The sequence below is a fragment of the Aquarana catesbeiana genome, linkage group LG03 (assembly GCF_042186555.1).
Source record: "Aquarana catesbeiana isolate 2022-GZ linkage group LG03, ASM4218655v1, whole genome shotgun sequence".
Taxonomy (NCBI): domain Eukaryota; kingdom Metazoa; phylum Chordata; class Amphibia; order Anura; family Ranidae; genus Aquarana; species Aquarana catesbeiana.
In genome coordinates this window covers 22276078-22290947 of record NC_133326.1, presented here as the reverse complement: position 1 = coordinate 22290947, position 14870 = coordinate 22276078, and the positions used below count along the sequence as shown (strand labels likewise).

Genomic DNA, 14870 nt, shown 5'->3' with positions numbered 1-14870 from the left:
GGCCGCTCTGAGGCCCTGCTGGAGTGTGTGCAGTACTGCTTCTGCAGTGGCGGTTCGCTGAGGGTCATCATAAATCTGAGCCATGTCATTGAAGAAGGTGGTCAGGGTATCTAGGGAAGTGGCCTTCTGTGCCAGTAGGTGGTGAGCCCATGACTGTTGCTCACCCTGTAGCAAAGAAATAACAAATCCAACCTTGGTGGTTTCCAGGGGGAACGTGCGGGGCTGTAGGGCAAAGTATAGTCCACAGGCCGTACAGAAAGCCCTGAATTTGCTGCGGTCACCGGAGAACCCTTCAGGAGTAGGCACTCGGGGCTCTGGTGTTAACATCACCACTGTGGGTGCAGCAGAGCTTCCAGCGGAAGATGAGGGAGCAGCACCAGGGGTAGCATAGGGTGCTGATAACGTCTGTACACGTTCCTCTAACCGAACATAACCTTTGACGGCTTGTGTGAGGCCGGCTAGATTTTGGTACAGTTGTACCTCATGGGAGAGGTTTCTCACTCAGGCTCAGACATGGCTGTCTTGTACTGTCACGTACCTGGTGGTTGGAGCCTGGTTATGGAGAGGAAGGCCTCTCTTGCACCTCTGACTCGGGGCCCCTGGTAGTGTATATAGGTAGCGCAGGAGTGCAGAGTCGCACGAGTGCTGGTTAAACATGCTTGCTGTTGGGCTGCTGATCCAGCAGTTTGCCAGATGGCAGCGGGTCTCCGTGGGCAGGAATAGGCTGGTACTTAGCCGAAGAGTATGTCCCAAAGGTAGCTGGACAGGTCCTAGCAACTTGGTAGCTCTGCAGGGGCTGGAACTCAGCAGAGTCAGACATACACAAAACGATCAAATCAATTACAGATACGGAGGCAGGAGAATGGTCAAAGGACAAGCCGGGGTCGATGCAGATGGAAAACAGGAATAGTCAGAAACAAGCTGGGTCAATACTTCAAGCAGATACAGGAAACAGGGTACTTACAGAATGCTGTAGACGAGACAGCACTGATCCTGGGTGCTGATCCAGCTTAAATAGCCCATTTGCCGCACTTATCTGTCACTGTGCGCATGTTCGCACTTCCGCGCATGCGCATATGCATTTGCGCGTTAGCACGCGCTAACGATCCTCTTCTTCCAGGCATTCGGGGAACAGGGAATCTTCTGCAGCTATTATTCTGTCTTCTGACAGAGCCTTCCTGACTATCATAAGAGATATTGATATACAGCTTATATTAAAAAGCACCCCACTCGATCAAGCGCTCCTGCGCGATGACCTCAGCACCCAAAGGCTCACCCCATACGCGTTTCGTAGAACTCCTCAGGAAATCATGATTCAATTGCTATTCCCTGAGGACATCTACGCTAATAAAACACACCTACTTTTTGTATTTAGACACTTTTTAGTGTGCAGCATCTCTGAGTATCGATATATAATTATTGTAATTAGGATTATATTGTTTAATATTGGTTATATTACTTATTCTTCGTTATACAGTATATATACGACTGATCCAGTTTAGCATAACACAAATACCATATGATGTAGACATCCGTTCATAAACATGGAGTCACCTTATAATGGTCACACCACCTCCTGATTGTTTTGTTCATTTTCATTTTTCCCCCCAGATCATAATAGAGGAGCTGGAGACTGAAAAGAAAATTATTACTGTGAACATTACAGAACGACTAAAGGATTATCATGACCTTATGCAAGTAAAGACTGGACTCAGCCTTGAAGTGGCAGCATACAGGTATTGTACCATGGAAAATATTGTTAAAAATTGCTATCAAGCTGCCTCTATTTTGCACCCATCTCTCAAATGCCTTTTTACATTTTTTTAATTATATAATAGGGATGTACATAGGGTGTATTTATAATAATAATAAACAAAACATTTTCAGAGCTATTTGTCCTGCAAAACTACATGTAGGGAATGCTGGCAAAATCAAACGTTATTAGGATATTTTTTTTCCAGTTGTTCTTCATTCTTAAAAATAATGTAAATTAGGAAAAGGCCACATTATGGCCACCAGGTGGAGCTGATGATCATATGCAACAAATACTTAGCAGGGATGGCTAGATCTTCGTAGCCACACTTAGAAAACTGAGACCAGACTATATATGATTTAAGAAAAGTTTAAACAGTGAAACAAAACACATTCAAACACCAGCAAACAAGTGAACTATATAACCAAATGACAAAATTCCTAATAAACAAACAACAGAAAGCCTAACTAGCAAACTAACTATATACAATATATACAAAATGAGGTACACTGATCAACAGGGCAAAACTGGAGGTGTGAGGAACAGTCAGGAACGGAGAATGAAGATTGGCATCAGGAACAAGGGAAGCAGGTACAAGGCAGCAGGGTACAGGGTATAGGTACAAGCCAAGAGCAGGCTCAGGCAGGAATCATGCTCGGGATTAATGGCAAACAATATCTGGCTAGCAGAGGAAAACACTGAAGCACAAGGGAATAGTAGAGGAGGGATTAAATACCCTCCAGGCAGCCAGCGTCAGGTGGAAACTGATTACTGGGATTTGCTGGCTTCTAGGAGACACCTGCTGGTGGAAACCGGAAACTACAACTTTCCACTCTGGGAACCACAATGACACCAGCAGGTTATCCAGGTCCTGACAACTTTTTTTGCATTATCGTCCGCTCCATCTAATGGCCATAATGCGGTATTTTCCTGATTCATGCTATTCTTGTAAATGTAGAACATCCAACCTGGAGAGAAAATTGCCTAGTAGTAACATTTGATTTTGCTGAAAGAATAGCTCTGGGAGTTTGCTATAAATACACCCCATAGAGTTACAGCCAAGACTGGCCAGGTAGAGACCGTATAGGAAGAAAAATTGAGAGTGATCAATATGTATGCTTTTTTCACAAATGTATAAGATTCATTTTTTATACTAAAAAAATACATTGTGAACAGTTTTTTAGCCTGCATAGCCAAACATAGGCTGTGCCTTATGGCAGCAGGGCTGCTATGACAGGTAAATGGCCTTACTCAAGATGGCCACGAGTAGAAATGATGGGGGGTGGGGTTCAAAGTGATTTCTTAACAAAATAAAGCCTGTAGACATAGATGGATGGGGGAGTTTGCTTTGAATATTAAAAATGAATAAACCCCTTTCAGCCCACTCTATAGCAGAAAGATTGCTACAGCTCTGCTCTCCAGTTCTGGGAGGACATTCATGGCGTCCTCCCACATGGCGTGCTCTGTGAATGATGTGTCCTTTGGACACAGCTGAACACAGATCGCAGTAAAGGGCCAATCACATCTGCCATTTACCATGTAATCAGCTGTGTCCAGTCACAGCTGGTAAACAGAATTGCCGATTATCGGCATGCTTTTCCTCACATGCTGTCTATATGTGAAGAAAGGAGAGCCAATAACTGGCAAGTCTGACAGGGCACAGTGAGCATATTGTTTACACTGATAATCAGGGCAGCCCCATCAGTGCCAATGAGTGCCTATCAGTGCAGGTTTTCAGTGCCCATCAGTGCAGCTTATCAGTGTCTATCAGTGCTGCTTCATCAGTGCCTATCAGTGCTGCCTCATCAGTGCCCATTAGTGCTGCCTCATCAGTGCCCATCAGTGCCGCCTATCAGTGCCCATCAGTGCAGCTTATCAGTGCCCATCAGTGCTGCCTCATCAGTGCCCATCAGTGCAGCCTCATCAGTGCCCATCAGTGCTGTCTCATCAGTGCCCATCAGTACAGCCTCATCAGTGCCAATCAGCACAGCCTCATCAGTGCCCATCAGTGCAGCCTCATCGGTGCCCATCAGTGTAGCCTCATTAGTGCCCATCAGTGCTACCTCATCAGTGCCCATCAGTGCTGCCTCATCGTTGCCCATCAGTGCTGCCTCATCGGTGCCCATCAGTGCTGTCTCATCTGTGCCCATCAGTGTAGCCTCATCAGTGCCCATTAATGCTGCCTCATCAATGCCCATCAGTGCCCATCAGTGCAGCCTCATCAGTGCCCATCAGTGCTGTCTCATCAGTGCCCATCAGTGCTGCCTCATCAGTGCCCATCAGTGCTGCCTCATCAGTGCCCATCAGTGCTGCCTCATCAGTGCCCATCAGTGCTGCCTCATCAGTGGCCATCAGTGCTGCCTCATCAGTGCCCATCAGTGCAGCGTCATCAGCACACATATGCGAAGAAGTAAAATTACTTATTTACTAAACAGAAAAGAAAAAAAATTTTTTTCACAATTTTTGGTCTTTTTTTGTTTGTTTGGCAAAAAACCCAGTGGTGATTAAATGCCACCAAAAGAAAGCTTTATCTAAAAAATTATACAGATTTCATTTGGATACTTTATTGCATGACCGCGCATTTCAAAATGCGACAGCACTGAAAGCTGAAAATTGGCCTGGGGAGGAAGGGGGTAGGGCTGGGGAAAAAATCGATTTGAATCTTGAATCGAGTTGAGAGGTCAAATCGATTAATCGATTTCATTGATTTTTTTGGATTTTTTTTTTCACCGCGCCGGTCCTGAGGAGCTGCGGGCAGGAGTTTTTAGGCCGAAGCCGCGGCCTCGCCTAAAAACTCCTGACCGCAACTCCTCAGGACAGAAGCGGTGTCCAAAAAAAAAAAAAAAAGAAATTTGAATCGCGAATCAAGTTTTTTTTTTTTTTTAAATCGCAGATTTTTTTTTTTTTGAGAAAATCGCCCAGCTCTAGAAGGGGGTGAAAGTTCCCAGTATTGAAGTGGTTAAGCTGGCTTTTTCAATACACAAGGCAAAAACTCGTATTTATTACACCCATTTCCTGAGGCCTCCTGAGCACTGATCATCATAGCTCCCAACTGTCCCTGATTTCGAGGGACTGTCCCTGATTTGGAGCAATGTCCCTCTGTCCCTCTTTCCTCCTCATTTGTTCCTCATTTTGGTCTGATCTATATAAATGTACATAAAATGTACGTTTTATCTTTTAAAAAGTGTTTCCCAGTGCTAAACCTTTCATCCAAATTCTAAATTGCTGCATTTATACGTTTTAAAAGCTAATATAAAGGAATAGTAGTGGTAAAAAAAAGCCCCTGTGGATTTAATTAACCTTTTTTTTTCAGTTAAGTCTCCTTTAAGGGGGTGTGGCAGGGGGTGTGTCCTATGCCTACATATGTTTTCTAGTAGGTGTCCCTCATTCCCATCTCAAAATGTTGGGAGGTATGTCGATCATCCCTACCGGAGCTGTTGTAAACATCTGTGCAGGGCCGGTGCTACCACTAGGCAAACTAGGCAGCCGCCTAGGGCGCACTTCTGCCAAGGGCGTCCAGCCACTGGTGTTCCTACTCTTTTCTCTCTGCAACAAGCAACTGAGTCTCAGCATCAGGAGGCGGAGGACTGTGTCTGTGTCCCGACTCTCTTATGAATAGAAGCAAGCAAACATTAATTTATGGTCCCTGGTAGGTTGCATTTGATGGGCGCTGGTGAGGCTGCATTTGATGGGCACTGGTGAGGCTGCATTTGATGAGCGCTTCATTTAAAAAGGTGGGGTATACATGGGCAGGGAAAAGGGGGTGGAGTCAGGGGTGGGGCGGCAAAATTAAGTTTTGCCTAGAGTGTCAAAAATCCTTGCACCAGCCCTGCATCTGTGATATTAATACAAGAATATGATGATAGAGAACATGACTATAAGGAAAGGAAACTAAGCGGAGGAGTTAATTGAAACACAAAGAACATTGTCCCACGTGTCTTCACACCATACAACCTTCTCATGTGAGGGGATGTTTGTGTTATACATTGTATGGCATGCAGGTCTTCCATGTCGGTGTCTTTATATGGTCACAGAACTGTAATGCATTTTGATATCCTGTAGAGTATGGCGGAGGGCACTGTACACTATTTACAATGCGTAGCGTGCGAGGGTCGTTGGCAGTCAGTTACCGCCAAGCCGGGACGGAACAGATGGAGGAGATTTTTTTTTTTTTCTCAGTAACTGAATATCACACCTAAAATAAATCCAGCTTAGAAATAGAGGCAAGAGTAAGTTCATTAAATTCAAATTCACGATGCAGGCAAAGCAAGCATATTTGTAAAGGCTTAATTTTTTTCGTAAATTCTAAACATGGTATTCTTACCTGCTCTGTGCGATGGTATTTAAGGAGGCCAGCGATCATATCCTCCATGGTTCTCTCAGTACCTACCAGTCCTTTTTTTTTTTCTACTTGACCTAAATATTCATGGGGGTTATTAAGGTAAAAATTCAAAGATAAATAGTGATTTGCTGCCCAATGGAGCGATTCTATATAATATACACTCACCGGCCACTTTATTAGGTAAACCCTGATGGGTGTTACTTCCTCTTTGTTTCCCTGCAAAGGTAAAGCATAATGGGCTCCTATGCATCGCATAGGAGCCCATTATGTGTCACTTACCTGAATAAAAAAGCCTGCGATGTCACCGCTGTCCCCGCTGGCTGGAAGTGTCCATCTTCACCCCTCTTCCTTCTGGGGCCGCGGACTCCGGCTCTGTGACTGGCCGGAGTCGCGTGACATCACTACCGCGCATGATGCCTTTAGAAATGGCAAGATCGTGCCTTTTCTAAATTGCGCATGCGCCGATGACGTCTGACGTATATAGTAAATATCTCCTAAACCGTGCAGGTTTGTCAAACAGAGGTAGCGAAAGGTTCCTGAGAAGAAGGGATAGTGCAGGTACTATGTCTACCTCTCTTCAGGAAGCCTCCCCTTTGGGTGTGGACCAGCCAGGTTTCATTCTGCTCCTCATTGCAGAAGCTATTGGCATCTTCAAGTCTTCAGACACAGTTCGTAAGTGGCTTGAATAGGTTGTGTTGAACCTTTCTACAATATAATTTTATTGCCTAACTTGGACTTGGACTGTGTGTTTACTGCCTGCGACACCATGCTGCACGTTGCTCATAAACTGTCAATAAGCAGATGGGTAGATTTTGACAATATTGGTGAGGCTCTGCCCCTTCAGCTGATAGCGGGCAATAGCCCACTCAGGATAACAGCACAACCAGGGGTGTAACTACCACCATAGCGACCCATGCGGGCGCTATGGGGCCCGCAGCCGAGTGGGGCCCAGTGAGGATAAGAGTACCGCCGGCACAGTCTCCCAGCCAGGGGAAGAGAGAGGAAAGGAAGAGGCGAGCTGTCCGTATCAGCAGAGAGCTGAATTGCCCGATGTAAAAGCTTTCATTAGAACTTCCAGTGTTCCCGGGGCTCACGTCACATAGCTCCACCTTTTGGCCCGATGCCTTTGATAGACAGAATGCGATCCAATGCGGGACGTGTGACGTCATCAAAGGCGTCGGGCCAAGAGGTGGGGCTATGTGACGATGAGCCCCGGGAAGACAGGAAATTCAAATGAAAGCTATTACAGCGGGCAATCCCACTCTCTGCTGATCCGGGTGGCTTGCCTCTTCCTCTGCATAGGTGGGGCTGTATGGGGCACAGGCAGACCAGGCTGTATTGGGCACAGGTCACGCTGTATGGGGCACAAGTCACGCTGTATGGGACACAGGTCACGCTGTATGTTGCACAGGTCACGCTGCATTGAGAAAAAATGGAATGATTCGCGCTATGTAAAAGAGTGAATGTGTGGCTAAATAGTCACATCAAAGCCACTAAATGCAACCTGTGTAAGGAAATGTATAAACCATATGTGCAATGATAATCGACAATCAGTGCAAAATGTAAATAAATAAATAAAAATGAAGTCCAAACAGAATAAATCTGTTAGAAAATCGTTTTCACATAAAATCTCTTGTGAACAATTAAAAGTAATCCATAAAAAGAACCCAAAGAATGGTGAAATGGCAATCACAGGTTTTTCAACTGCATGGAGCCTCAAATGTATGGAACCAATCAGTGCAAACAAATCACAATCAATGCAAACAAATGTAAAAATAAAGTCCAAACAAAATGAATCTATTAGAAAATCATTGTGAATAATTAAAAATAGTCCATAAAAAGAACCCGAAAATAGTGAGATAGCAATCGCGGGTTTTTCAACCGCATGTGGTCTCAGTTGTATAGAACCATCACCGACAGTAAGAGCCTGGCCGCTTACCAGAACTCCATGATCCCCCGTTACAGAGGGTCTAGGAGGGCTTTTATGATCCTAGTGGTCCAAACTTTCCAGGAGCGAAGATGGAAATGGAAACTGGACGGGGCATCAGGTGTTGGAATGGAGATGGATGGATCCACAAGAAGGGGGCTCAACCCTCAGCAAAGCTCTTTCCCATCTGAGGTGGTTTAGGCACACTCGCTCCTCTGCACCACTTGTCCACCATACAGCATCTCTGATGTAGGAGGGAGCTGTGGCTGGACACTAGGGCAGCTGTGGGGGGGGGGGGGGCTGTTTGCAAGGGGGCCCCATACAACATTTTGCTATGGGGCCCTGCTATTTCTAGTTACGCCCCTGAGCACAACAAAAGTAAATATACTCTTGTGATCCAGAAGAGAACTATGGCCAAAAATGGTTCTCTTTTAATGAGTCCTGGAGAGTTGGTGAGGCTGAGGGATCACCAGAAGCTATAAGCTCTCATGTATTCATAAGGTCTAGGGAAAATTAGATAATGAAGACAAGTGTGTGTTTGGCTTCTTTGTATGGCTAATGTATATTGTTTGCCTTCCTTATCCAGCATACAAATTATGATGTGCAATGGAGAAAGCTGTTCCTCAACCTGGAAGCCGCCAACATCCTATCACAATATATTAAGTGATTTCACAGATGGCCCTGGAAATCTGGCTTCTGTTGCTGTTACTTTGTGCGGCAATAGAAACTTCTAAATATACTATCCAGTGGGACACCCCACATGTGGCAGCTGAAAACACAGGCTCTGTATTAATCTGATGCTCTAAGCCGTGAGAATGTAGCCGACCTAAAATAAAAAAAGCAAACTCATATCTGACTCCACCCTGACGGATTCGGAAACTGACTCACTACTTCTCCGTTACGGGTGATAATTTTCTTTCAGCATGTTAGGTGAAAGTTTAAATGATATCCAACATGACAACCACACCCTGTAGGAAAGCGAGCCGCGGTGTAGAAATGTGACCGCGCACAGGTGGTCGTCCAAGTGGGACGGCTTGGTTTACAGGAGCCACTTTGACAACTGGTAAAGGGTATAGTGAAAGCTACTGAAGAGGAGCCACTCCAAAGAAACAGTAGCAGCCGAGAATGGATACAAAGACAAGAGATGCAGACAGATAAAAAGGTGGAAAAAAGAAAAGCAAGATCCTGTAGCCTGTTATTATTTAATTAATGGTATATGAGTTCTCTACTGTACAGCGCAAATCTGTTAATTTCAAAGTGAAAAAAGATAAGTTAAATAAACATTCCACAAGATTGTCCACATACACTATATTACCAAAAGTATTGGGACACCTGCCTTTCCACACACACATGACCTTTAATGGCATCCCGGTCTTGGTCCGTAGGGTTCAATATTGAGTTGTCCCATCCGGGCACACGCATAGGCTCCTCGGCCCCCTATACCTCCGGGAAGCCGAGAACGGCATATGACGCCCACCCAGGATGGGAGGAGATCCCATCTGCGGACGTCATATGACGATAGGCGGGTAGGGAAGTTTGCAGTTGCAGCTATAACAGCTTCAACTCTTCTGGGAAGGCTGCCCACAAGGTTTAGGAGTGTGTCTATGGGAATGTTTGACCATTCTTCCAGAAGGGCATTTGTGAGGTCAGACAATGATGCTGGATGAGAAGGACAGGCTCGCAGTCTCAGCTCTAATTCTATCGGGTTGAGGTCAGGACTCTGCGCAGGCCAGTCAAGTTCCTCCACCTCAAACTCACTCATCCATGTCTTTATGGACCTTGCTTTGTGCACTGGTGTGCAGTCATGTTGGAACAGGAAGGGGCCATCCCCAAACTATTCCCACAAACTTGGGAACATGAAATTGCCCAAAATGTCTTGGTATGCTGATGCCTTAAGAGTTTCCTTCACTGGAACTAAGAGGCCAAGCCCAACCTCTGAAAAACAACCCCACACCATAATCCCCCCTCCACCAAATGAATTGGGCCAGTGCACAAAGCAAGGTCCAAAAAGACATGGATGAGCCTGTTTGAGGTGGAGCAACTTGAGTGGCCTGCACAGAGTCCTGACCTCCACCCGATAGAACACCTTTGAGATGAATTACAAGTGCGCTTTTGGAATAATGCTCACACATTCCCATAGACACACTCCTAAACCTTGTGTACAGCCTTCCCAGAAGAGTTGAAGCTGTTATAGCTGCAAAGGGTGGGCCAACTCAATATTGAACCCTACGGACTAAGACTGGGACCCAGTAAAGTTTATGTGCGTGTAAAGGCAGGTGTCCCAATACTTTTTCTAATATGGTGTATATCTGTAGACATCAACAAAGTTGGACCGTACCAATAAAAAGTCTCTGAAATGATTCACAATGTTATCCACTGTGCCAAAAAAAAAAGTGCTGATTAAACTTTGCTCTTCAAAAAAGTGCTGTTGTGTTCCACCACCCTCTTGATAACGTTAGAGTGACGAAACACATTGGGGTGTAACTGGAAGTGACATCATTACGCAGAGTACACCCAGGAGTGAAGCAGTTGTACACCCCATTTGCTATGCTTGTATGAAGGAGGAGATGGGATAGCAATGATGGACCTCTAATGTTTTATGATATGTAATATAAGCTTGGTGCAAGGAATAGTACTGTTAAATATGAGTAGGTAGTGCTGTTGTGGTTCACTACGGCCACACCAGAGAACTCACCAACTAAACATGACCACCCACTACTGGTAAGTCATCTAGCGCTTCATTTAACCACTTCAGCCCCGGAAGATTTGGCTGCTCAATGACCAGAGCAGTTTTTACAATTTGGCACTGCGCTGCTTTAACTGGTAATTGCACAGTCATACAATGTTGTACCCAAACAAGATTTGCGTCCTTTTCCCCCCACAAATAGAGCTTTCTTTTGATGGTATTTGATTGCCTCTGTGATGTTTATTTTTTGCGATATAAAAACGGAAATAAGACCGAAAATTTTGAAAAAAAAAAAAATATTTTCTACTTTTTAATACAGAGCCTGTGTTTTTAGCTGCCACATGTGGGGTGTCCCACTGGATAGTATATTTAGAAGTTTCTATTGGTGCACAAAGTAACAGCAATTAAAACCAGATTTCTGGGGCCATCTGTGAAATCACTTAATATATTGTGATATGTTTTGAACTGTCCTGGCATTTTATGCACAACATTTAGAAGCTTATGTCACACATCACCCACTCTTCTAAGCACTTGAAGACAAAGCCCTTTCTGACACTTTTTGTTTACATGAAAAAATATTTATTTTTTTGCTAGAAAATTACTTTGAACCCCCAAACATTATATATATATATTTTTTAAAGCAAATGCCCTACAGATTAAAATGGTGGGTGTTGCAATTTTTTTTTCACACAATATTTGCGCAGCGATTTTTCAAACGCATTTTTTTTTTTGGAAGAAAAACACTGTTTTGAATTTTAATGCACTAAAACACACTATATTGCCCAAATGTTTGGTAAAATATAAAAGATGATCTTATGCCGAGTACAAAGATACCAAGCATGACATGCTTTAAAATTGCACACAACGGTGCAGCGGCGACAAACTACATACATTTTTAAAAGCCTTTAAAATCCTTTAAAGGTTACCGCTTTAGATTTACAGAGGAGGTCTACTGCTAAAATTACTGCCCTCGATTTGACCTTTGAGGTGATACCTCACATGCATGGTGCAATTGCTGTTTACATTTGACACCAGACCGACGCTTGCGTGAGCACGGGGGTGCTTTTTTTTTTTATTATTATTTATTTTGCCTTTTTATTTTATTTATAAACTGTTCCTTTCATTTTTTTTTTTTTGATTTTAGTTTTTATTGTTATCTCAGGGAATGTAAATATCCCCTATGATAACAATAGGTAGTGACAGGTACTCTTTTTTGAAAAAAATTGGGGTCTATTAGACCCTAGATCTCTCCTCTGCTGTCAAAGCATCTGACCACACCAAGATCGGTGTGATAAAATGCTTTCCCATTTTTCCAATGGCGCTGTTTATATCCGGCGTAACCTAAGTCATGAAATGCTCGTAGCTTCTGGTTTTTAAGCCATGGAGATGACTGAAGCCATTCTGGTCTCCGCCGATCAGCTCTATGGTCAGATGGTGGAACCACCGGCTGCATTCTCGGGCTCCCTGTTGGGACAGGAGAGCCCGAGAAAACCATGGAAGATGGTGGAAGGTGGGGGGGGGTTTCAATCTGATGGCCATCTCATCTTTCAAGACCTTGTGTAAGTGTGCCCTAGGACTGTGCAATTCTGTACCCTATGCTAATACTCCACTAGTGTGTGGCAGCGTTTGAAACAGTCACTGATGCAGAGACCAGGTTGGACAGGACAGGAGGGACAATAAAAGTGGGTGTCACACCTAAATCCGCGTTTTCTGCAGACACGACATCTTCTTTGGGGATTTCTTTGGATAGAGGTACCAGGGAGGACATACAGAAAATGCCTCTCATGCAGCTGGCTCACTGCATTTGCGTTGGGAAGGTGGGCCACAGCACTGTCTGGAAACAGAAGGGCTCGGATGATCTCTTCCTGGAATTTAAGGAAGGATCCAGTTCATCCTAAAGCTCTGTATAGGACATAAGCATTCAGCAGAGCCAATTGAAATAAGTATACAGACACTTATTTTATACCAGCGACTGGCCTTACGGGCAATTAGGTATGGCGCCAACAACTGGTCGTTGAGGTCCACCCCTCCCATGTTAAGGTTGTATTCATGGACACAGAGGGGTTTCTCCACAACACCAGTCGCTGTAGGAATTTGGACTGTCGTATCTGCATGAAGGGAGGACAGAACGAAAACATTCCGTGAATGTCTCCACTTCACTGCTAACAAATTATTACATTTCTATCAAAAAGTTGACAAAAAAGTGGCACGCTTGTGTAATAATTGTCCACATACAAATGGTACCCCTTTCCAAATAAGGGTGACACAAAGTCCCACACAATCTTACCAGCGCTCCCTACAGTGCCTTGAAAAAAAGTATTCATACCCCTTGAAATTTTTCACATTTTGTCATGGTACAAAAAAAACGTAAATGTATTTTATTGGGATTTCATGTAATAGACCAACACAAAGTGGCACAATTGTGAAGTGGAAGGAAAATGATAAATGGTTTTCAAAATTTTTTACAAATAAATATCTGAAAAGTGTGGCATGCATTTTTATTCAGCCCCCATTACTCTGATGCCCCTAACTAAAATCTAGTGGAACCAATTGCCTTCAAAAGTCACGTTATTAGTAATTAAAGTCCACCTGTGTGTAATTTATCCTCAGTATAAATACAGATGTTCTGTGAAGCCCTCAGAGGTTTGTTAGAGAATCTCAGTGAACAAACAGCATCATAAAGGCCAAGGAACACCCCAGACAGGTCAGGGATAAAGTTGTGGAGAAGGTTAAAGCAGGGTTAGAGGTTATAAAAAAAATATCCCAAGCTTTGAACATCTCACGGAGCACTGTTCAATCCATCATCCGAAAATGGAAAGAGTATGGCACAACTACAAACCTACCAAGACATGGCCGTCCACCTAAACTGACAGGCCGGGCAAGGAGAGCAATAATCAGAGAAGCAGCCAAGAGGCCCATGGTAACTCTGGAGGAGCTGCAGAGATCCACAGCTCAGGTGGGAGAATCTGTCCACAGGACAACTATTAGTCGTGCTCTCCACAAATCTGGCTTATGGAAGAGCAAGAAGAAAGACATTGTTGAAAGAAAGCCATAAGAAGTCCTATTTGCAGTTTGCGAGAAGCCATGTGGGAGAAACAGCAAACATGTAGAAGAAGGTGCTCTGGTCAGATGAGACCAAAATGTAACTTTTTGGCCTAGAAGCAAAACTCTATGTGTGGCAAAAAACTAACACTGCACATCACCCTAGGCACACCATCCCCACCGTGAAATATGGTGGTGGCAGCATCATGCTGTGGAAATGCTTTCCTTCAGCAAGAGGGAAGCTGGTCAGAGTTGATGAGAAGATCGATGGAGCCAAATACAGGACATTCTTTGAAGAAAACCTGTTAAACTCTGTAAAAGACTTGAGACTGGGGCGGAGATTCATCTTCTAGCAGGACAACAACCCTAAACATACAGCCAGAGTTACAATGGAATGGCTTAAATCAAAGCATATTCATGTGTTGAATGGCCCAGTCAAAGTCTAGGTCTAAATCCAATTGAGAATCTGTGGCAAGACTTGAAAATTGCTGTTCACAGACGCTCTCCATCCAATCTGACAGAGCTTGAGCTATTTTGCAAAGAAGAATGGGTAAAAATGTCACTCTCTAGATGTGCAAAGCTGGTATAGACATCCCCAAAAAGACTTGCAGCTGTAATTGCGGTGAAAGGCGGTTCTACAAGGTATTGACACAGGGGGGGCAGAATATAAATGCACGCCACACTTTTCACATATTTATTTGTAAAAAATTTGGAAATCCATTTATCATTTTCTTTCCATTTTACAATTATGTGCCACTTTGTGTTGGTCTATCACATTAAATCCCAATAAAATAAATGTATGTTTTTGTTTGTAACATGACCAAATGTGGAAAATTTCTAGGGGTATGAATACTTTTTCAAGGCACTGTAGGTAGTCTGGGCAGTTCTCGGGCTCCACGTGACTATCTCTTCCCTCGTAAACCATAAAACTATATGTATAGCCTGTGGCCCTGTCACAGAGCTTGTACATCTTGACCCCATATCTGGCACGCTTGCTGGAAAGATACTGTTTGATAGACAAGCGGCCAGAAAACGTAATCAGGGACTCATCAACGCAGACAACTTGATCGGGAGTAAATAAGGCTGCAAACTGTTGGTTGAAGTGGTTTACGAGGGGCCG

The 14870-nt window shown here is 44.0% G+C and overlaps 1 protein-coding gene across 1 annotated transcript in view; it reads left to right on the top strand.

Moving 5' to 3' along the window:
- Nucleotides 1-14870, top strand: part of SYNM (synemin) — a 70760-nt gene that overhangs the window by 26460 nt on the left and 29430 nt on the right. The window contains exon 2 of the mRNA XM_073618390.1: nucleotides 1612-1736. Within this exon, the coding sequence (XP_073474491.1) occupies nucleotides 1612-1736 (125 nt within the window). The remainder of the gene's footprint in view (nucleotides 1-1611; nucleotides 1737-14870) is intronic.